Source organism: Xenopus tropicalis, chromosome 1 (genome assembly GCF_000004195.4).
Source record: "Xenopus tropicalis strain Nigerian chromosome 1, UCB_Xtro_10.0, whole genome shotgun sequence".
In the NCBI taxonomy this organism is placed as follows: Eukaryota; Metazoa; Chordata; class Amphibia; order Anura; family Pipidae; genus Xenopus; species Xenopus tropicalis.
In genome coordinates, this window is record NC_030677.2 from 79,549,221 (window position 1) to 79,572,500 (window position 23,280).

At 38.0% G+C, this 23,280-nt stretch overlaps 1 protein-coding gene across 2 annotated transcripts; it reads left to right on the plus strand.

Annotated features, from left to right (window-relative positions):
• Positions 1-261: 261 nt before the first annotated feature.
• rchy1 (ring finger and CHY zinc finger domain containing 1) lies at positions 262-14,024 on the plus strand. 2 transcript variants are annotated; one of them, XM_012961462.3, is made up of 10 exons: positions 262-374; positions 1,821-1,940; positions 2,260-2,375; positions 3,401-3,479; positions 4,304-4,348; positions 6,250-6,308; positions 6,539-6,571; positions 10,023-10,049; positions 11,257-11,377; positions 13,694-14,024. In XM_012961462.3, exons 1-10 carry the CDS (start codon positions 297-299, stop codon positions 13,820-13,822), a joined length of 807 nt encoding a protein of 268 aa, XP_012816916.1. In that variant the 5' UTR covers positions 262-296; the 3' UTR covers positions 13,823-14,024.
• Positions 14,025-23,280: the final 9,256 nt, after the last annotated feature.

The following is a 23,280-nucleotide window of genomic DNA, read 5'->3' on the forward strand; positions in this document are numbered from 1 at the left end:
GTGCGACCGATGGATGGTCGTACGAAACATCGTCGGATCGCCACGTGTATGGCCAGCTTAAGGCAGGGATTGTCTGCGGTATGACACAGTGACTGGTCCATTTAATAGGACATTTCTGCGCCTTCTCTAAACGATTAGGCAGAATAAGTACGAGTATTCGAACTCCCCGATATCATGTCAGAGATGAACAAAACTGAAATACAAATAGCGCGCGTTATTGCGTATGAGCCGTACTGTACGGCACTGTCCCCACCCCTAGCTCCTCCCCCTAGCTTCCGCTTCCTACGCTCACACTTATGGCTTCGGGCTGTCCCTCTGAGGACATGGAGGTGACGGGAGGCTGCGAGCATTACAGTCGGGGCTGCCAACTAAGGGTGAGGGAATTCGGGAGCCAGGGGGTAGGGATCTGGGAACTAAACGGTGCGGGCAGTATGGGGAATTGGGGCGGGGCGTATGAGTTTGTGAGAGATCAGATCGTAAGTTGGTGTGTCACAGCTCGTCACTCAAACTACAAGTCCCATCAGCTGTTTTAAAGGAAGTGTATGCGAAGCGATGTCGGGAGTTGTAGTTGCTAGCATCTACCTGTCTAGTAGTGATCGTGGCTCGATCTATTCGAGTCATGGATAATGTGAAATGTGTTGCAAGTAGACGGCCAAATGCTTGGAGCTGCGATTTAGCGTGTATGCCAGCTATATAAAAGCAATAAAAATTTTGCATCCTACTTAAAAACAATTGTGGATTTTTGTAACATTTCTTTGTATCCCCCAATTTCTGATACAATATGACGTATCTGTGGGATTGAATGACCCCCACCTAACACACGCACACTGTATAGTAAGCAGCCCAGATACCCTTACCATAGAATGCCATGCAAAGCTTTCCTTTCTTCAGATTATTTATGTAATGCCACTATAATCAGCACATGTGCTGGAAATAGTGTTTATATTTCCGAGCTGTCTACCAACCCTATGTCTAAAGAGAATTAATAATCCACTCCAGGATTGATACTTTATTTCATGCTTTCAGCGTGAATAGGAACTCACACCTAAAAATACGAGTAGTCTGTTGTGTATGTGTGTTTTTTAACAAATGGTTATGGCTTAAGGCTGATGCCAGACGTGGCGTAGGGCTGTTATTTTCGGCAAGCGGAAAAACGCTTGGGAAAATACAGCCCTACGCCTGCTACTTGTGCCTGCACCCGAATGAATGAGATACGCTCGGGTGCAGGCACATGTAGCCGATATACACATGAAAATGCGAGACTTTGCATTATCTTGTGTTTTCATGCGTTTATCGGCTACATGTGCCTGCACGCGAGCGTATCGCATTCATTCAGGTGCAGGCACAAGTAGCAGGCGTAGGGCTGTATTTTCGCCAAGTGTTTTTCCACTTGCCGGAAATATCAGCCGTACGCCACGTCTGGCAACAGCCTAAAGATTTATTTTCTTTGCCACTTGGTGAGGAACTAAGGAATAACATGGTTTCTCTAACATATAGGAGCTCTCTTTGTTCAACTAAATATATTCCATATTGTACGACTTTGTTGCTGGTCCTAGTTGTAAATGTGAATGCCCATCGTGTGTGATCACCGCCAGAAAGCTGTAGAAGAGATTTCAAATGGCCTGACATGATGCCTGTAGCTCTACTATATTTCACAGACAAAAGGAGCAAGATTGGGGAATGTGGATTGCACGTTTTTAGAGGGGGGTTCTGCAAGTATAGATGACTTTCCTTGTCCTAATCTGCTGATGCACCTTGTTGGGGACACTGGTCAAATGAATTGCTTTAGTACTTTATAAATACAGCATTTTATCTTTCAGGCCCCTTGCTGTGGAAAGTTTTATACCTGCCGCCTATGCCATGACAGCAAAGAATCGCACAAGATGGACCGCTTTAATGTCACACAAGTTCAGTGCATGAAATGTAAATTTGTACAAAAGGTAACTTTTATTCTTGGGGTTTTTGTTCAGAGTCTGATGACTTGTGCTTAATACATATTAAAGATCAGATCAAAGTTGCTTTTTTTTTCCCAAAGTCAATCTGTTTAAATAAATCTGTTGGTTCATGTCCAACAAAAAGGTCAGTTGACTGAATTCTGTTAACCATCTTGTTGACAATATGATAACATTGAAGCTACATTGTTTGCATGGCAAGGAATTCTAAGGTGTAAAAGCTCAACAGCATAAGACATGTGACTACATTTAAGAAAAAAAGATAAAACCCCAGTATGTCTGAATTTCTTGTTTATTTATGTTGTAGGCTCAGCAAACATGTGAGCAATGCCATGCGGTATTTGGTGATTATTACTGCAATATATGCCATCTATTTGATAAGGACAAGAAGCAGTATCATTGTGATGGATGCGGTATATGCAGGTAAGCTGAAGCCTAGCACAAAAAAATTTAGTCTGTGATTCATTACAATAGTTGCTATGTTTGTAGCAGTTGAAGAGTAGTGTCTCTTTTATGACAACATATGTGTCGTAACTCCATACATACTGTAACTTTACATAGGGTGCTTCTTCATGTGGCCGTTTATGGTCTGATAAAGGGTGGCAACTTGTCCCATGTTTGTGAGTATGTTTAATATCAACAGATTAAGGCTACTGTTGCATATGGTGCTCTCACCACCATTGTAAAAATGCCAGTGGGAAAAAACAGCAATTCAGCACCCTCTGCTATAAATGTGTGGGCTTTGACAGGACTGTAAACTGCCTATTAAGCTGGCCATACACGCACGGATAATATCGTACGAAACCTCGTTTCGTGCGATATTCGATGCGTGTATGGCAAGTCGGCGAGGCGACCAATATCGCAGGAGGCTGCTGATATCGGTCGACTCGCTGATCGGGTGAGTTAAAAGATTTTGATCAACGCCATAGAAGGTGCCTGAGCAAAATCTGCCTTCAGAGCTGAATCGGCCGAAGGAGGTAGAAATCCTATTGTTTCTACCTCCATATCTGCCGTTTCAGCCCTGAACCTTAGTGGACGATTGGAACAATCTTTAGTGCGACCGATCAAAAATCGCCACATGTGTGGCCACCTTTAGTGTGCTCATGATGCTTTTTCTGGTCAAAATCTGCACATTGAGAGGCAGATAACAATATTGTCAGTCATTACATATGTGGAGCAGAGGGTGGATAAATTGAATGTGTGACAGTAGCCTTATAGTGCTAAAAAAGTCCCAAACTTAAATAGTATGGTCTAGAATTATAATGGTTGGAAAGGAAGGTTATTAATCTACTTTGTGGAACTAGTTGTATGTTCTTTATTTTAGTTCCCAGCATTCCATAGTTTACATGGACAGGTAGTGAGTGCAGCATTATGGCATGTCATGTTGATCTATCAAATGCTGCCATGATAGGCTTCTCTTAGGAAATCTGTTTTATTTTTTTTCTTAGGATTGGTCCTAAAGAGGAGTTTGAACATTGTACGAAATGTAATTTATGTTTACCACTGAGCCTCAGAGGAAACCATAAGGTAAATTTCCATGACCTTTTTTACATGGGCAGTTTAGTTTAGTATACTTTGCCTCTGTTTTATAGAATTTTGTAAAATAATTTGGTTAAATAGGCAGGCAATAGACTTCTCATTATTATTTGTCAGTCTTTTTAACAAAAAATATAGAAGAATTGCTGCACCAGATGTTTGTCAGTCATAAATTAGTAGTACATATTTTTCATCTTTGAAATCACACTGCCCTCATTGAAACATTTGTCTTTGTGAGATCTCTTGCTTTGAAGAAAAGTAACAGACTTCATACTTTAATTGTTATGCTAGCTGGTAGTAACTGTAGTTTATTCATAAAGTCCCTTGCCCAGATTTCCCCTGGAGCTATTACCAAGCAGAAGTGCCTGTTTTTCATTTTCTTTAGCCCTAACAAATGTGCAGTGGGGCAATCATATATGTTCTGTGGGATGTAAGCGCACCTTTTTCATTTGTAGGTATAACTGTACACAAAGGTGACACTCAGTGCCCAGAGCCATATAGGGATCTCCTAACTGGCCATGGGGGCGGGGCAGGGGGGGGTGGTGGAAAATAATAGGGAGGCTTGAATAGGCTTGCAGCCAGTGAACATTTTAACAGTCAGCTTTGTGCTTTGCATTTAGACTCCCATTCTGACCAAAAACTGTGGTCAGCTCCCCCCTCCCCTCGTTTTAATGTCTCATGACTCCCACTGTTGAACCCCAGCTTGTTTAACTTGTGCTAACTTGTTCAAACTAATACGACCAGTTTAGTGTTTAACATAGTTTTATAAAAATGAAAAAGTTTTTATTTTGTTAATTTATCTATTTTTTTCCTAGTGTATAGAAAATGTATCACGGCAAGACTGTCCAATATGCTTAGAGGTAAGATATACAGATTTATTTAGCTGGATTTTCTTTATTTTTTTTAATATCCAGTAAATGACTTGACAAAATGTGGTCCATTTCTAGATGCATTAATAATCCCTATTCGATTCCCATTCTGTGAATAGGACCCTTGTTCATCTTGAAATTCAAGGTGGCAATCCCAACCAAGATAATCTATTTAAAATGTGGGTACAGATGTCCATGTTTTGATATTCAAAAAGTGCTCCACATTACTTCTGCTGTTTACATACTTATTTTTAAGTATACAATTGTTGACTATATTAGGATTCAAAGATCGCTGGAAGGAAGGCAGTTTAGTACAGGAAACCTCTCCAATTAGAAGAGTCTGCCTGATTTTGCACCTATTAATCCAGTTCTTAATAGGTTAGTATTCCATACAGTTTCTTTAAAAAAATTTATGGACTTGTGTTCAACCTACATGTTCCTTAAACTGGTATCCAGTCAAGTGAATTGTATAATGTATTTATGCAAGAGACTGTAAATCTTATGTTATAAGATCCTGTCAGGTTAAATAATAAGAACGCTTTAGTTGCAGTAAAATATAGCCCAAAGGAATATATTTTTCATTGAAATCTCACTTTAAATACATATGCACTTATAATCTTGTGTATTAGAAAGAACATAGGTTTTGGTGTTCTTTTTGTGTTCTAACATAGTATTACCAAGTGAAAAAACCTTTCAGCGATAATCCTCCCAACCACAAGGATGTCAAGAAGTTCTTTCCAACGAACATAAGGCCCCTGCATGCTGTGGCCTTGAATATCCCTGGGCCCAGGGGTCTCATGTGTTTTCACGTTATTACAAATAATTTATTTCTATATGAAATGGAACAAAACTGCCTCGTTTACGAAAAGGCCAATGACGGAATCACAGTCACCCTCCCACAACTGCCCTCCATTATATCTGATCACACAGATTTCAGCATTCCTTAGGGTAAGAACAAATGCAATAAAACTAGCTGCTGAGCTTTAGCATGCCATCAATCTGCCTAAATTCCATGCCTGTTCATCTGTTCAGACAGATTGCGCTATTCCTTAGTATTGTAAATCAACTCTGCAGCCTATTGTAGCAAATGACAAAACATATACCTAGCGGTATACAAGGATGCTACGCTTCAATCTGTTGCCAGATTGCTGCAACATTGAATACCTCTTAATCTTCAAATCAGAGTGTGCACCTTCATATCTTTACAGGGCTACAAAGCACCACGCTGTCATAAAACACTTGTATTCTTGTATAGGGATTTTAAAGGTGCTTTGAGATGTCATCCATTTACCTCCAGAATCATATGTCTCCCTCCTGATAAGACTGCGCCATTCCACAGTATCATAAAAGTACTAAAAAAGAGCTTTCTGGCAAAGGACAAAACATGTACCTAGAAGTTTTCAATCTGCTTTCTTTTTGCTCCAAAATTACACACTTGCCCATCTAACCAATCAGTTTGCATCATTCCAGCAGCATAGGTGCTGAGCTCCAGTCTACATCTTTTTACCCCAAAATAACATGCCTGCTGTCTGACCAATGAAACACTATACCATAGCGTTCCACAACTATTTAGCAGCACAAAGGATAGCTAATTGGTTTTGCAGACTGCTAGTATAATATATTTGCTTTGCTAGTAAAGCAAACTTAAGCTAAGTAGTCTTTATTGTGTACGATTTCTCTTCTCTACATGAATTAATTATTCCCGAGACACCTCTGCTTATCTTTGTAAATAAAAAAATGGCTGGTAAGGCCAATGGCCATAAACTGTTTTCTAAAATGGCAACTCACTGTTACTAGCCATGAGCTATATGCAGGTTTTCTATTAAACAAAATAGTTTATAATTAGTAGTTATTAATTCACTTTGTTATTGTTATGCATTTTTTTGTTACAGGACATACATACCTCTCGTGTAGGTGCACGTGTCCTACCTTGTGGCCATCTTCTTCACAGGTGAAACTTTATTTATTTATGTAAAGCGTTGCATATCACTGCTCACCCAGACAAAGTAATAGATTAATAGGCTGTATTAGAGTCATTAGAATTTTGTGAACCTATTTTAAAAAAAAAATCTGTTATACAAACACCACTAAATTACTTCCCATTTTATTGAATGGAAGTGGTAGAAACCTTAAGGTGGCCATACACATTATGATTTTTATCTCTCTAAAAAACTTTTTTAGTGTGATCCAACATATCCGTCAAGTTATTGTAAGGTCAGTTGGCACCAAACGATCTGAAATCTATCGATTTTTCATCTGACATCGGTCAGAAAATTGATCGGCAGGTTTGAAAATTTTCGTCTTACAATGAAATGTTTGCATTGTCTAATTGTTTGCATGGCCAAGCACGTAACTGCCCACAGTTTTCCTAGCTTCAACTAGACGATATGGCTTGAAATGGTTGTTTAAAGGAGAAGGAAAGGCAAAGTCACTTGGGGGTGCCAAAATGTTAGGCACCCCCAAGTGACTTTAATCGCTTACCTTTTACCCTGGGCTGGTGCCCCTGTACGGAGAAAACAGCACCAGCCCGGGGTAGCTGCAGCGCTTCCTCCTTCCTGTCTGTAGAGTGAAAAAGCCGAAATTCAACACAGAAGTCGGCTTTTCACTCTACTGCGCATGCGCTCGTCGTTTAGTCCTTCCAAAATGAAGGCGGAAGGAGGAAGCGCTGCGGTACAGGTACCCCGGGCTGGTGCTGTTTTCTCCTAACAGGGGCACCAGCCCGGGGTACAAGGTAAGCGATTAAAGTCACTTGGGGGTGCCTAACATTTTGGCACCCCCAAGTGACTTTGCCTTTCCTTGTCCTTTAAGTTGATGGACAAATCATGCTTTTAAACAATCATTTCAGGATAAGCTTGGTTCTACAATAATTAAATGTGTATGGCACGATATAGACTGGAGCAGGGACTAATATGCAAATAGATTTTATCTGGGGCAGAAACTCTGTTGATAATTTTCCAGGGTGTTTGTCCCATAAGTGACAGAAGAACCATTTTTAAAAAGATACACAGTTTTAGTTAGCAGTAACTTATGCCCCTGTAATTCTAAGGGGCTGTGTCAATAGAGGTGTTTTGATCATTGCTGCTTGTATTGGGAAACAAATCCTCCATTATTTCCTACAGTTGCAGAGCCACATTATTCATTTTAACCACAATTGCTGACAGAAAATATACTGGTGTATATCTTTGAATGATAATCAAAAAGTCAGAATGACTTGTGAGTACTTTCAATACTGACAATGGAAAGCGACTCTGTTAGCTGCAAATTGATCTCTACTACAGGTAGAGACTGAAGGGTTAACATATGTATGCACAATTCTAAGAAGGTCTGGGATTCACTACTTGTCTGTGTCTCTCTGTGCAAGTTCCCGGATCCGTATCACGTGACAGTGTACCAACCAGAGAGCCCGGGGTCCTAAAAATCGTTATAACCCTAACAGAGACCTGTTATACAGAATGCTCGCGATTTGGGGTTTTTACCGGATAAAAGGGGTTTTTCCGTTTTTTAGATCTCCACACCTTAAGTCTACTAAAAATCATATAAATTTTAAATAAACCCATTAGGATTGTTTTGTCTTTAATAAGGATTAACTATATCTAGGTTGGGATTAAGTACAATGTACTTTTTTATTATTATTATTATTATAGAGAATAATTTTAAAAATAAGAATTATTTGTTTATGATACAGTCTATAGGATATGGCCTTTCTGTAATTCGGAACTTTCTGGATAATGGGTTTCCAGATAAGGGGTCCTATACCTGTACAGGTATGGGATCCCTTATCCGGAAACCTGTTATCCAGAAAGCTCTGAATTACAGAAAGCCCGTCTCCCTTAGACTCCATTTTAATCAAATAATTCAGAATTTTAAAACTGATTCTCTTTTTCTCTGTAATAATAAAACAGTACCTTGTACTTGATCCCAACTAAGATATAAATAATCCTTATTGGATGCAAAACAATCCTATTGGGTTTAATTAATGTTTTATTGATTTTTTTAGTAGACTTAAGGTATGGAGATCCAAATTACGGAAAGACCCCTTATCTGAAATACCGTTGGTCCTGAGCATTCTGGATAATGGGTCCTATACCTGTTCAAGTAATTGTAATTAAAGCTTACAATTTAATTTTGGCCTAAGGAGTAAAGAGGATATATTAAACTTTGTGTATCCTGCAGAGGGAGCTGTAGATCTGCTTGATAAATAACCACACAAATCTATAACTTCAAGGCCTAGTGTTGCATATCAGTAACTTGCTGGTTTCTCAGTACTTAATTTATTGTATAACATATTATAAATGTGTTTAGTATTGCATTTATCATGTGTGAGGTGCAATATTTTACAGGTCAGTATAAAGAGATTAGTAGGGATATATTAACAGTCAGTGAATATCAGAATGCTCATCATTCATCATGCTACTAAAGAGCAGATTTTATATTGGTGGTTTAATTTCAGTATCATTGCAAAATCTTTTCTCTCCTTCAGTTAATGTTTTGACAATTTAGGCCTTGCTATCCCTTTTTATCTTGCTTCCCGTAAACTCTCTGTGTGACATGCCTCATAAGTTTTGGATTCTGCATCAGAAGACATGAAGAAGGGCATGGAAACTGCTAAAAGATTTCTAGCATAAAAGTTACAAAACAATACAATTCCGGGAGAACTAGAAAATGTGTAGTCTGGGTACATAGAGGCTGAGGTTGAAAGAAGGCACACATCCATCAAGTGTTACTTTTTGATCAAATACATTATACCTAACTTCTAGTTGAGTATGGGCATAGGAAAGGGCAAAAAAAAAAAAAGTTACACTTAAAGAAAGACAATACCCTCCTTGATGACATCAAAGCATATTTGTGCTTATGTAAAAAGAAAAATCGTAAATCCTGAGTTTATTCAATTCTTTAGCTTAATGCACTCATGGAAAAAATTGTATAAAAAAGTTCTTTATTCAGTTGACACTCCATCTGTGCATTTCAGTTCACTAGGGATTGTCATCAGGATGTTCATGATTTACATCATGATTTTTTTTCTATGAGTAAATTGCTAAAGGCTCTATGATTGTCTGGCCCTGACTTGCAGGTTCCATTCTTCCACCCCTCTTAGGACGGCAAAGTAATATTACTTGACTCTCACCTTTTTTGTTGTTTAAGTGGTTGATTCTAGGACATTACTTTTAAGAAACAATGTGCACAGCCCAACATGGTAAACAGAGGGACTTCAAGCCCCTGACTTTAACATGGAATAAGATGAGGGAAAGGTTTACTTATTCCTGCTATAGTCAGAGGCAGTTTCCTCTAAATCCAAAGAATTGTGTATATCTGTGTAAAAGAAACAACCCCCCCGCAAAAAAAAAAAATATATATATTACCAAAAAGATGCCGGTGCCTACTAGGTGCAGGTCCAAAAATTGCTATATGTACCAAAGGGAAGGCCAGGACTCGCAGGACTTATAAAAAAAAAAGTAGTTTTATTATAAAACCTTCCTGACCTTCCTACCAAAGGGCTGACCTTCCCTTTGGTATATATATTCTAGTCTGTCACAGCTGTATGTGTATATATATATATATATATATATATATATATATATATATATATATATATAAAATCTATATTCTGTTAAAGATACTTGAAAAGGAATAAAGTGATGGACACCATGCATTTGTTTTCTTGCAGCACGTGTTATGAGGACATGCTAAAACAGTAAGTACCATATTCTGGACATGATCAGTTTGGGCAATTAATTGCATTTAGGAATATACTGTAATATAATAACGAGTAACCCAGAAGAGTCTAAGCCAAGAGTTTATTTACAGCCCTTGCTGCCATTACTGAGAAAAAGGGAAAATGAAGAAAGGTATTTCACTTCATTAAAGCAATGCCACTTATTTATTATAATCTGGTTTATATGTTCGTTTCAAGTGACTTACGCTTTGATTAATGGCTACCCTTCATTTGACCTGCCTGATTGGCCAAATTGAATTTCTAGAGAAACAGACAAAGTCCTGTTAAACAGGATACAAAAGAATGACTTTCTTGCATTGATGCAGATGGATATGATCAGATTTACATAAACAATGAAAGTTAATGGGCCTTCTGTAGCAGCAAGTATTAATGAAGCAATAAAAGATCTAAGAAATGTGTCATTTCCAATTTTATATGAAACACGTGGCCTCTGTAATCTGCCTGTTTCCTGACTGCTAGAAATACTTTATCTGTCTTAATGTTTGGCCTTGTTTGGTTATATCCCTGTGTCATGTGTGATGCTTATCCCATATCTACCTGTTTTTCTATATAATACACTTAGGGGCTGATTTACTAACCCACGAATCCGACCCGAATTGGAAAAGTTCCGACTTGAAAACGAAATTTTGCGACTTTTTCGTATTTTTTGCGATTTTTTCGGCGTCTTTACGAATTTTTCGTTACCAATACGATTTTTGTGTAAAAACGCGAGTTTTTCGTAGCCATTACGAAAGTTGCGTAAAATCGCCCGATTTTTTCGTAGCGTTAAAACTTACGCGAAAAGTTGCGCCTTTTTCGTAGCGTTAAAACTTAAAAGGTGCGAAGTTTCGCGTAAGTTTTAACGCTACGAAAAAAGCGCAACTTTTTGCGCAAGTTTTAACGCTACGAAAAATCGCCAGATTTTACGCAACTTTCGTAATGGCTACGAAAAACTCGCGTTTTTACGCAAAAATCGTATTGGTAACGAAAAATTCGTAAAGACGCCGAAAAAAACGCTAATAATACGAAAAAATCGCAAAATACCGATCATTACGAAAAAAACGCAATCGGACTCATTTCGACCTGTTCGTGGGTTAGTAAATGTGCCCCTTAGTTTAGTTTAGTTTAGTGGTGGGCAGCCTTATTCACAGGATTATTTCAATCCTTTTTGCTCCTTTCATGATAGAGGGTACAGATGTCCCTTGTGTATGCGGTCTGCTCTGGATATGACCAGGTACTGGCGTCAGCTGGATGATGAAGTAGCTCAGACCCCAATGCCTTCTGAATATCAGAATATGACCGTTGAGGTGAGTGTTGCCATATCAATCTCATATAGTGCAAGTCTATATTTAAATATTGATAACATAGATAGCATATATTCCCAGTAGTATATTGGCTATTACTGTATGGAATGAGAAGAATAACTAAAGCCTGGGTTAATCGTTATTAATTGTTGTGAATCAGCTTCCTGGAAATGACTATATTTTTGTTGTTGATCCTGGACTTTAGGATTCAAAATTGGTGATAAAGTGAACATTACTATTTCATTTCTATTTTTGTAAATCAGGAGTCAACTGAATGTCTTCAGTTTAAGAATTAATTAAAATTTTTAATGGAGCATTTATGAGCTCTTTATTAGCCCCCCTTTGCCATGATCATACTTGCTGCATTGTTGTACAGACTCTTTCCACTATTTATTCATGGAGGATGATATTCCTTGGCTGTTTTAATCAACCATATGTTTTGTATTTTAATAAACAGTTTTTTCACGTTTATATTATCTGAGATTAGTTTAGCTTCATTGGACACCTTATATATAAGATTATAAATACATATGGATGGCAATGTAGTTTATGCAATAGGTGTTTAGCAAAATCTAAGGGGCCTGCCTATATAGAAAAGTGTTATGTATTTTTTACTCACATTTAAACTTGCTCTCCCCTTTTGATAAATTTCATTATTAGTTTGTAAATTTAATATACCTGTGGGTGCACCGCTTAGAAGTTCATTATGCCAGAAATAATGCCAGATATGCCTAAAAATAGTATATGGCACAAAATAGGCTTGGTAAAGTGTATAGAAGTGTATATTTTTTATTCATGACTTTGCAGCTTTGATATCAAAGAATTTCCCCACCTCCCTTACAGGATTTTTTACATTTTCACCAAAACTGTTAAAATATTTTCACTAGTGAAGGGAATTTTTCTTGACATATATATATATATTAAGATCAATTTTTTTGGCACTTTGATAAATGTTCCCTTAAAGCTATTTAAAAAGGGTGTGAGCATGTGACTAACCAGTGTAGGGTTTACATTGTGTGCTTATTCTTACTGAAAAAATCAGTCTGCACACCCACAAATACATGCATTGGTACATCTTAACCCTGTCCAAAATTAGGCTACAGGGTGCATGTATGCCTACTAGTGCAGTTGGCAAAGTGCAATTTTGAGCACAATCACCTTACAATTCCAGCATTATAGTGCCCACTAATGGGCGATGCAATTGTGCCTGCTGCGTACTGTGTACGCCCTATTCTTTCAGTCTAAACTCTGATGATTGACTCAAGGTGCTGAGGAGACCCTGGAGCTACCACCTGGTCTGGCGATAGGTGCAGCAGCCCTCAATATGGAATGGAAGACAGGAAGGACTGAGCGGCATCAAGCACATTTTGATGCAAGCACCCTTAATGAAAGTAGTTTTACACACAACTGACTGCATGGAAAGTGTGGGGACTGCAGCTGCACTTGTGGACATACATGACCCCCTTATATGTTGGAGATTATGTCCAAGGTGTCTGCCATATTTAGTCAATTCTTTAAAAGGTTATTTGTCCTTAACCTACTAAAATGTGACCATTTTCAAAATCTGGTAGAAAAGGTGATGCAGCATCTGTTATTATTAGTCTGTGAATCAGTTCATAATAATACATGGTCAGTGCAGCTTTTATAGGAGAAGGAAAGTAATTTTGGCATTTTACTGCCAATAGATTTGCCACATTAGTGCCACCTAGAACACTGTATTCTGCAGAAAGCATTACCATACCTGAGTAAGGAGCCCTAGAAGCTTTCTCTGTTTGTTTTAGACAGCAGCTGCCATTTTATCTTGGTCTGCATAGCTTTCTGCTTGCAGTCTAGCCCTTATAGCTCAGATCACACATTCCTACGGGAGTGGGGAGTACGTTTTATGGGAGGGGGCAAGCAGGAGAGAAGAGAGCTGTGCAGACTCTGGCCCCAGGAATATAAAGTATTTTTCTGAGAGCGGAAGTCAGTTACCCTAAGAACATGTTTACAAAAAAGGAGACCTGAAATCCTGTGTTTCTTTTGATGGAGGACTCAGTGCAGCTTTTCTGTGAGTGCTTATGGCTGTATTATGGCTTACTTAGTTTTTACCTTTCCTTCTCCTTTAAGGGAACATTTCACAGAAATCTTTATAGCTTTTGCTGTCCACAAACTGATTTGAAAATATTTTGCTTTATAAGTAACCTATGATGATTGTAAAAATACAAGGTGTGGTTACATCCTATTTTCTCTTTCCATTCAGGTTATATACTAAATTGTGTTTTTGAACAATGCTGGTGTTCATTTCTTTAATATCTTTCCAATTTCTCCTAACTCACTTAGATCCTATGCAATGACTGCAGCTCCAGATCCACAGTGCCGTTTCACATTTTAGGAATGAAATGTGAAAGTTGTAGTTCATATAACACTGCACAAGAAGGGAAGACACTGACACAGTCAGCCAGGGAATGACCTACAAGAAACCATTACTGTCATGGCTTTTGAAAGTAAAGTCTTCTGAACCAGCAGTGGGAATACTGGCCTTTTGCTTCATTTGGAGTCGTCCCTTATATTGTGTTCAGTACATTGTAGCATTTTCATAATGGTACATAAAAATAAGGTTTATTTTCTTTCTTGAATCTCCTTTAAAATAAATATTTATTCAAAAATTTCATTTGACTGTACTTGTTTGCACTACATCAGTGAGTGTTCATTGTCAGTTGTACCTTTCTGGCACTGTCACCAACAGTGTGACCAGAAGTCACCAGATACTATATCTGGTTTCAGTTTAGCCAGATATTGATAATATAGCTTTGAAAACTCACATCAAAAATGAAGCCGTGGATGTGGTCCTCTTCTAATGGGTCTTTTCCCCCATTTAACCACTCAGGTGGCTCCAGCCCAATGACTAGATCACAGCAGGGACCTATGTAGATATGTCCCTGTTTTGTTGTCAGTGTCTGGAGCCACATGGGTGGCTAAATTTGGCAAGGATCTGCTTTTGTGGTTAGCTACTGAATATTTGTGAACTGTAGATATTAATATTGCAAAGGTTTTTTCACTCTAGTGTCTTGAAATATTCCTAAAATGTCGCGACAAGACATTTATTTAATGTAGGGATGCACCGAATACAGGATTCGGTTCAATATTCGGCCAGGATTTGGCCTTTTCCGCAGGGCTGTGGAGTCGGAGTCGGAGGCAATTTTGGGTACCTGGAGTCGGAGTCTGCAAAAAATGAACCGACTCCGACTCCTACTAAATTTTAATGGGAATAAAAAAAAAAAAAATAAAGCAAGTTTTAATGTCCCAATTCACAAACAGTCATAACTAATTACTTCTCTGCTATAAGAATAAAGCCCAATGCACACAGTGCATAAACGAACATGTTGAGTGACCATGAAGCATGCTTTTTCATTGACTGAATGTATAAAATACATTAGCATATTAAAAACAGAGGAGTCGGAGTCGTGGAGTCAGAGTTGGTGTCGGAAGTATCAGAAACTGAGGAGACGGAGAATTTATCTACCGACTCGACAGCCCTGCTTTTCCGGCAGGTTTTGGATTTGGCCAAATCCACGGTCCTGACCGAACTGAATACTAATTAGCATATGCTAATATGAAGGGTTAAATGTCCGCATGAACACGGAAGTTTCTGGATCCTAATTAGCATATGCTAATTAGGTTTCTGTTCTGGGGATCGGCTGAACCCGAAAAACTGGGTTCGGTGCATCCCTAATTTAATGGTATAGGTACATACTGATAACATTGTAAAATGAATGAATCCTGTCAGTGTTCTTAATACCATTAGGTAGATGTAAAGTATACTGCCTTGTAGGTGCCAGCTTGCATCATAAAGAGTAAGCTTGTATTTATGCATTAAAGCATTGCGTAAAGTTAGTACAAAACAAAATGATAGTATGAATATAGATCAGGACAAAGCTCCTTAGCACCTTCTATCCACCGGCACTCCCCTATTTGCACATCTGAATAATGCACAAGTTAGAGGATAGAATAGGGGATGCCTACATGTGAAGACTACCCTTTATGAATACAGTGCTTCCAAACACTGGCAGTGCTTTATTCATGAAGGGACAGCATGTCCTTCCTCACCATCCTGGACCTATTTCGCTGTGCAAAGTACTGCTGGCTCTTAAGTATATGAGGGGACGGAGCAAGGATTTATATGTGAGTGGGAAGGGGGGCTAGGTATTGTATTGTGCGCTGGGCCGTCTGAAGATTTTTTTGCAGGGGAGGGGTCCTTGTACAGAGTAATTATGTCACTAAGGGGGAATGACCCCACTCATGAGAGCTTATCAAAGAGGACATATGCGGGGGGTAGCCAGGGTGAATTTAGAGATCTTTTGTTGCTTAGGATAGTAGTGGACAGTAAATAATGAAAAAACAATAGTGTGGATGTGAGAGAGGAATTACGTTTGTTTACTTCTTTTGCTTTACAGTGACTGCCTAGCTTGTTTTTTTTATTTATTACATTCTAGCACTATTATTTCCCTATATGAAGCAAACAGAATCCCAAAACAAGGCTGATATTTCATCCTCCTCTCAGATTTTGCACGACAGTAAACAAGAGGATGCACTCTGACATTTAAGCCATGCCTCACTGTGTAGTGTAGGAGTTCAGCACAGCAGCACACTTGTACGCCAGTGTCTGGCACTAAACTGGGGAATCTGCTAATAGCAGGATCTATAAAGGAAAAAGGATGTAACAAATACGTATTTATCTTAGTTTGTGAAAGAACTGTAATACCAGCGTTAATGACAGGCTTTTGTTTTTTGATCGCTTTAGATTCAGTAAAATGCTGTTTGTTACATATTGAGCAAATATATTAAAGAAATAAAGACTGTAGTATAGCAATAATATATATATTGGCTTGAAAGCATTGGCTTAGAAAGGCCTGTAGTATTCTTTTATAGTTATTCTTACAGCCTATGGGACACAGGATGCAATTTGATTACTGGTTGCTAGGGTATGTACCAGAATGGCATTTAATATCCAGAAACTTTCTATATTTAGAAAGCTCCAAATTACAGGAATGTGATCTAATTAACATTTTTAACAGTACCTTGTACTTCATCAATACATAATTAATTGTTATTGGATCCAACAAAACAATCCTGTTGGGTGTAACTAATGTTTATATGATTTTTTTGGGAGACTTAGGGGCAGATTTATCAAAACTCGAAATTTTCTTATTTCTACAACAAAACTTTCTACCACGACTGTCAATTATTTATGAAAAGATCAACTTGTTTTTACTTGTCGCTCAATAACCTCGGCTTTTTCAGATTATCGTCCGAAAACCATAAAGCAAAAAAAAAAAATCAAACAGTTGTAGAAGGGACATCTGCCATTAACTTCTACATGATTTCGACAGGTTTTAGCTGGAATGTTTTCGAGTTTGGAGTTGGTGTCAAAAAGTCCAACTTTAAAAAAATCATAGCTTAGTAAATGCCCCCCTCCCCTATAATGTATGGAGATCCAAATTATGGGAAGAGCTCTTATCTGGAAAACTCCAGGTCCTGAGCATTCTAGATAACAGGTTCCATACCTGTATGCCTGAACAACCACATAACAGTGGAAAATCCAAGCTTGGGGGTTGTAGAACAAAAAATCAGAATTATTTTTAAATCAATGCTTTCCTGTAAAACCCTTAACATGTCAGTATCACTTTAAGGAATGCAATATTATATTATTATAATAGTTAACTCTTTAGTTTAAGACTATTTCCTTTCTTATTTACTCTGCTTAGTGATTTAATAGATAACAAAGTTAACATAGAAGTATTATAAGGGCCCTTACCAATGAACGCTTTTATGAAGTGCTAACCTTCTAGAGATGCACTCGACTGCAGCCTTGAAAAGCTGTCATTATACTGAGCAAGAAAGAACAAGCATTACCATTTTCTGCAATAAATATTTGCATTATATTCCAATGTTTATTAAGCTATTAGTGACTTTCTATAATTTCCTTCAACCCTATACCCATATTAAAAAACATAAAGCTTGAAGAAAAAAAAGCTATAAGAAATATAACTAAAGTAAATAAATGTGAATATACATTGTGACTTGAGTAGAGATGCATACGTAAATGTTCCCTATTCTTGAATCAAATTGGACCTTGTATGGACTGTGGAATGCAGCGCCCATCAAAAGGCCCCTTGGCTTGAAAATTTGCATTGGCATGTCGGCGAGTCGACCGATATCGCAGGAAGCTGCTGATATCGGACGACACGCCGATCGGCCAGGTTAGAAAATTTTGATCGGGCGCCATAGAAGGCGCCTGACCAAAATCTGCTGTCAGGGCTGAATCGGCAGAAGGAGGTAGAAATCCTATTGTTTCTACCTCCTTATCTGCTGTTTCAGCACTGACTGTGTGTGGCGGATCTGACAATGTTTCGTGCGACCGACGGTCGCACGAAACATCGTTAGATCGCCATGTGTATGGCCAGCTTAAGAGCAAGGGCCCCAGGTTCCCATAATGATTTTAAGATTACATGCAATGCTGGAATTGTGGAGGGATGCACAGGGATGCCATCCCTCCAGTCTTTAAAGGACAATGCAAGTCAAAATTTAAAAAGCATACTGCCCAATAGTCCTTCTATTGTTTAGTAAAAACGCCACACTTTTGGCTCACCTAATCAAATATTTACTCAGTCACACTTACTTCACATTTTCTAGAACAGGCAGCCATCTCTAAAAAGGTATTCTCCCTTCCTTTCCCTCCTTGCTTCATACTGCACATGTGTTTCATTCCCCCCCCCCCTCCCCTCTGGCAGATCCGCTTCTGATTGCTGATTGGCTGGTGGGCATGTGTAGCTCAGAACAGGAGACAGGATCAAGTTACACACATGCTCAGAGAATAGGAATGCTGCCGCTGGCACCTACAGGAAGGACGGAGAGATTTCAGTGTCACTGTAGGCTTCACACTGCTGTAGGCTGCCAGCACCATATCTCAGAGAAGCAAGCAGGGATCTGGGAATTTATATATGCAGTAAGTACTTAAGTAAGTAAGTACTTAAAAAGAATGCCTTTAGATTTACTTGTAATTTATATTAACCTTTCATTGTCCTTTAATTTATGGTTTTGAATCATGGAATTTTTTTTTCTTGCTCCTCCCAACTTATAAAAGTTAAAGGGAGAGAAAAGACTGCATATAGAGAGATATAAAAGAGATGGGGAAGTGTTATACAAATGAAGAAGAAGGTGAAGGCAGTGGTCTAACCACAGAGCAAGGAAGGTGTTTGTGGGGGGGGGGAGCAGGCACGTTCTTGTAATGCTGTTGAGTGAAGGCATCAGAGAGACATTTATAAAGAACAGGAGAGAATAAGAAAATAGAAGAAACAAAAAGGGAAAAAGAAGGTAGAGAAAGGTAGTAGATTAAGGAAAAGTGAGAGGTTGTGCTGTATTATGACACACAATACACAGGCAGCATGTTGTGTTGAAGCTGAAGCTAAATTGGCAGCCAAGAAAAGCCATATGCACAGTTTTCATTTTGTGTGTCCCTACATAGATAGAACTGCATAGTAGGCATCAACTGTTCATTAGAAGGAAATAGCAAAATGGCTTTGCTTTAAAGTGGGTAACACCAGAAAGTGTTGCTGAGTGTGACTTTTAATTTTGGGAGGGGCTTATGTTAGCATAACATCCCTCAACTTTTTTCACCCCAGTTTAAGCACTGATCACAGCAATTGTTGATTCTTTGTCTCTCTCCTGGTAATATACAGGAACTCTGGCAGCTGCTGCCTCATACTTACATATGTCTTTTTATCCAGAGAATGAGCCAAAACCTTGTCAGAAAGGGTGCATTAGAAAATAGTTAATGCTTAAGTGTGGGGGAAAGGGTATGTCTCTGTGTGTGCAAAAGTGTGAATTTGCACTTGTGTGCACAACAGAGCAGAAAACATTTGTAGCTGCTTCACCAAGGCAACACAACAAATCACAGTCTCCTGCAGAGATGAAGGTGGAACTTAGAGCTAAGGACGACTTTTTACATGTTGGGGAACTGAAGTTAAGTTGTTCTTTTATTCAGGCAGTCCCTTAAAAAGTTTGTACACCTAACTGTGGTCCTAAGTTCTAGATCTACTGTACAGGTTAATGTGATTTTCAAGAAGTTCAAGAGTTACCCAGTAGATGGCAGTGTGTTATATTATAAAAAGGGAAACAGGTGTTTATCCTCTTTCTTGGGACTTCATCCTCACAGAAGGTAATTCAGGATTGGGCCTTGGCAGGTGACAGGCCCAGTAGTTTCCCAGCTTTTTCCAGACTTGTCCTGTTATAGTCACTTTAGTTGTGAAAGATGGGTTTAGGTTAGTTAGCTGAGCAGCCAGAGCTGCTCTTGTGGGGAGGAACCATGGAGAGGGGTGGAGGGGAGGCTTGGAATAGGGTAGGGTTAAGTTGTCATTTAAACTGAAGGGGCCCAATGGATTTTTGTGACCTTTTGTCAAATTTTTAGGTACAATTGGGCTGCAGTGTAGTGTCAATTATTCTGCCTACTGAAGATCTGGAAGACCCACCTGCAGTTCCCATCTCCTTTTGTAACATCTAGCTCAAGGTCTCAGAAGGGACAGATCCATCTAGTCGGCTGTATATGTACATATTTAATTATTACAAATTCACAGTGTTGCTGGTCTTTTTATGGAGTATATATATAACCAGGGGACCATCACCCATAGAGTTCATTTCAAGCAAATAATTCACATTTTTTCATTTTTTTTTTTTTTTTTTTAAATAATGAAAGTTATTTGCACAAACGTATTGAGATATATGACATATGTTAACTGCTTCTGAAAACAATTGCACGAACAAAGAACAGTATGTCAACAGATGTGGCAGGATATCTGTTGGAGGATTGTCTTGTATTTAGCAGCTTTTGGCCATGCAAGGCTAAGGAACATTCTATAACTTTATATTAGACATGTATATATTGTCACTACTTTTTGTTATTAACAATCTCTATGGATAGATTATGTGCTCGATTTGTGTGCTGGGTTTACTTGGAAGGGTTGAACTTTTTTTAGCCCCATGTAATTATGTAACTATATAACTATGATAAGATGACATATTCTGTGAATTTTGGGCACATAGGATTATATATTAGTTGTCATGTTCTAGGCCTATAAGGAACCCTATAATAACTAAAGAACCTGAATCAGATTGCACATGTATCCATAATGCAGCAACCCTGTGTTTCCCATTATAGGTATGGGCTCTGTGTTTAGCTCCTGGCAGGCCATTGTTAAAAGGTAATGGAGGACTACTTTTACTATTGTTAATGGGCCTCTTCAGATTTGCTATAAAGCAATAACTATTGCACAATGTTCTCTCAAAGCTAAGCCATAGTTATTATCAGAATGTAGGGCATTTCCTTTATAGATCTTGCTATCAGAATACAGTGGCTTCCTGCCGACAACTTCAAACCGCAAGTTTACCGTTATAAAACAACTTGTGACATTGCTCCAACCGCATGTTGCAAGCAAAAATTATAGGCAAACACTAGGAAATTTGTTTTGGACTAGGGTGTCCATGCACTCGAAACATTTTTTCTTTTTCCTTTAAATAAACAGCAAAACTATTGGGCTTCCTGTTTAGACCTTAAATGTACTTTCAGAAGTAAATAAATGAACTTTGATTCACATGAGCCAGACAAGTGTAGAAGATAAATTTGCATCTATTTTCATTGTAGACAGGTAGGGGATCAGTTATCCAGGAAACCATTATCCAGAAAATTCCAAATTACAGAAAGACCATCTCCTATTGGCACCATTAAAATTTTTAAAAGTGATTTAATTTTTCTATGTAATAAAACAGTACCTGTACTTGATCTCAACTAAGATATAATTAATCCTTACTGGAGGCAAAACAATCCTATTGGGTTTAATTCAACAGGGTGAAACTGGGCTGGTGAGAAACTGGGGAAACACCCAGCCAGCCCGCCCCTGTTGCACCCCCGCTGCCCTTCATCTATTTTCAGAGAGGCTAAAAAACTTGAATGTTTTAATAAACTGGGAAAATAAATACAAGTATAGAATCCATTATCCTATCAACCTGTTATCTAGAAAATATGGAAAGGCTATCTCCTATAGACTCCATTTTAATCAAACAATTAATTTTTTTTCAAATGATTCCCTTTTTCTCTGTAATAATAAAACAGTACCTGTACTTGATCCCAACTAAGATATAATTACCCCTTATTGGGGCAGAACAGCCCTATTGGGTTTATTTAATGGTTAAATGATTCCCTTTTTCTCTGTAATAATAAAACAGTACCTGTACTTGATCCCAATTAAGATATAATTACCCCTTATTGGGGCAGAACAGCCCTATTGGGTTTATTTAATGGTTAAATGATTCCCTTTTTCTCTGTAATAATAAAACAGTACCTGTACTTGATCCCAACTAAGATATAATTACCCCTTATTGGGGCAGAACAGCCCTATTGGGTTTATTTAATGGTTAAATGATTCCCTTTTTCTCTGTAATAATAAAACAGTACCTTGTACTTGATCCCAACTAAGATATAATTAATCCTCATTGGAGGCAAAACAATCTTTTTAGCAGACAAAGTATGGTGATCCAAATTACAGAAACATCCCTTATCCAGGTCCCAAGCATTCTAGATAACAGGTCCCATACCTGTAAATAATAAAGTTCTTAGAGAATATACAACTTTGCTGAATCTTTTACTTGCTGAGTTTTTTTCTGGCAACAATTTTTTAATTTTTTTTCATTAATAAATCCCATCTTTTCGAGGTTTCAGAAAATACTTGCATGGGGGTTTTTTTTGTCATTTTTCTTCATGATTTTCATAAACTGAGGAAAAAACACCAACTAGATTTTTGATGAATTAGCCCCTAATTGCTATATTCATACCTAAACCAGCCTTAGTACAATCCTTTATTTGTGTCAGACTCCCACTGTGTATGCTGTAGTTTTAATATGACTAGGCTGGGACATGACACAATTGGGCTGCTTCACTGGGTATAATATGGCTGTGAAAAACATGCCTTGTCTGGAATAATTAAGTGAAGCCATTTTCTTTTTATTTCTAAATCTGATTTTATGACTAATAAGGGATTTGTTCAAGGAAAGGATGTCCTTGTTGGAAAGCACTTCAGAATATTAATAAATATGCCTTGCAATCACAAGCCCTACATTGCATTTTGCACCTTATTTGGAAACAGCCGGCATTTTGGCACAAGGTGCATGTGTATTAAAGTATAGAAACAAGTATCTGTGAGTAGTTTTTAAATGGATGCAATTTTGTGTCTTGCACTTGTGCTTGCAAACAAGCTCTCATGTCTAATAATTTAAGGTAATCTTCACTTTGAAAGCCTAAACTCATTCACATAAGCCTTCGCAAACTTAATTGTTATTTTACATCATAGACAAACTGTTTTTTGTTTTAAAATGTGTATCAAATATAATTTAATGATTGTCCATTACTTGCCTGGTTACTCTTACCGCTAGTCCAGTGACTACTCTAAATAATTATGGGCACACCTTATTAGGTCATCACCCATGTGTGCATCACAATTTTTTGTCATGATTCCATTTTCATGTGTGGATTTTTGTCCTAAGGACTTTACATTACAAACTCCATTACCAGTGCTCAGAATCTTCAGAATTTAGCCTGTCCTTATAAAACAGACTGTTAACTTATAAAACCTTATATAAAAAGGTGAATGTGAGTTTGTCTCTTGGGTCAAGCAGATTAACCATTAAGAATGCTTTGGTTTATATTTCAGTGTGTGCAATGTATATTAATTATTACAGTGAGTGATCCTTATCGCAAGGTCCAGTGATTCTGTTTGTAATGCTGAGTAGTGAAGCCATTATATAAGCATTACATAATGAATTACAAAGAATACGAAAGGTTAACTAAAGCAGATCTGTCTTTCTTTAAAGGATACTAC

Bases quoted from the DNA above. Each gene is read 5' to 3' on its own strand.
- rchy1 (XM_012961462.3), top strand. From the start codon at position 297: ATGGCTTCGGGCTGTCCCTCTGAGGACATGGAGGTGACGGGAGGCTGC. The intron at 3,480-4,303 runs GTAAATTTCCAT...TTTTTTTCCTAG, and splicing joins GCCTCAGAGGAAACCATAAG to TGTATAGAAAATGTATCACG. The intron at 6,309-6,538 runs GTGAAACTTTAT...AAACTTTTTTAG, and splicing joins TGTGGCCATCTTCTTCACAG to TGTGATCCAACATATCCGTC.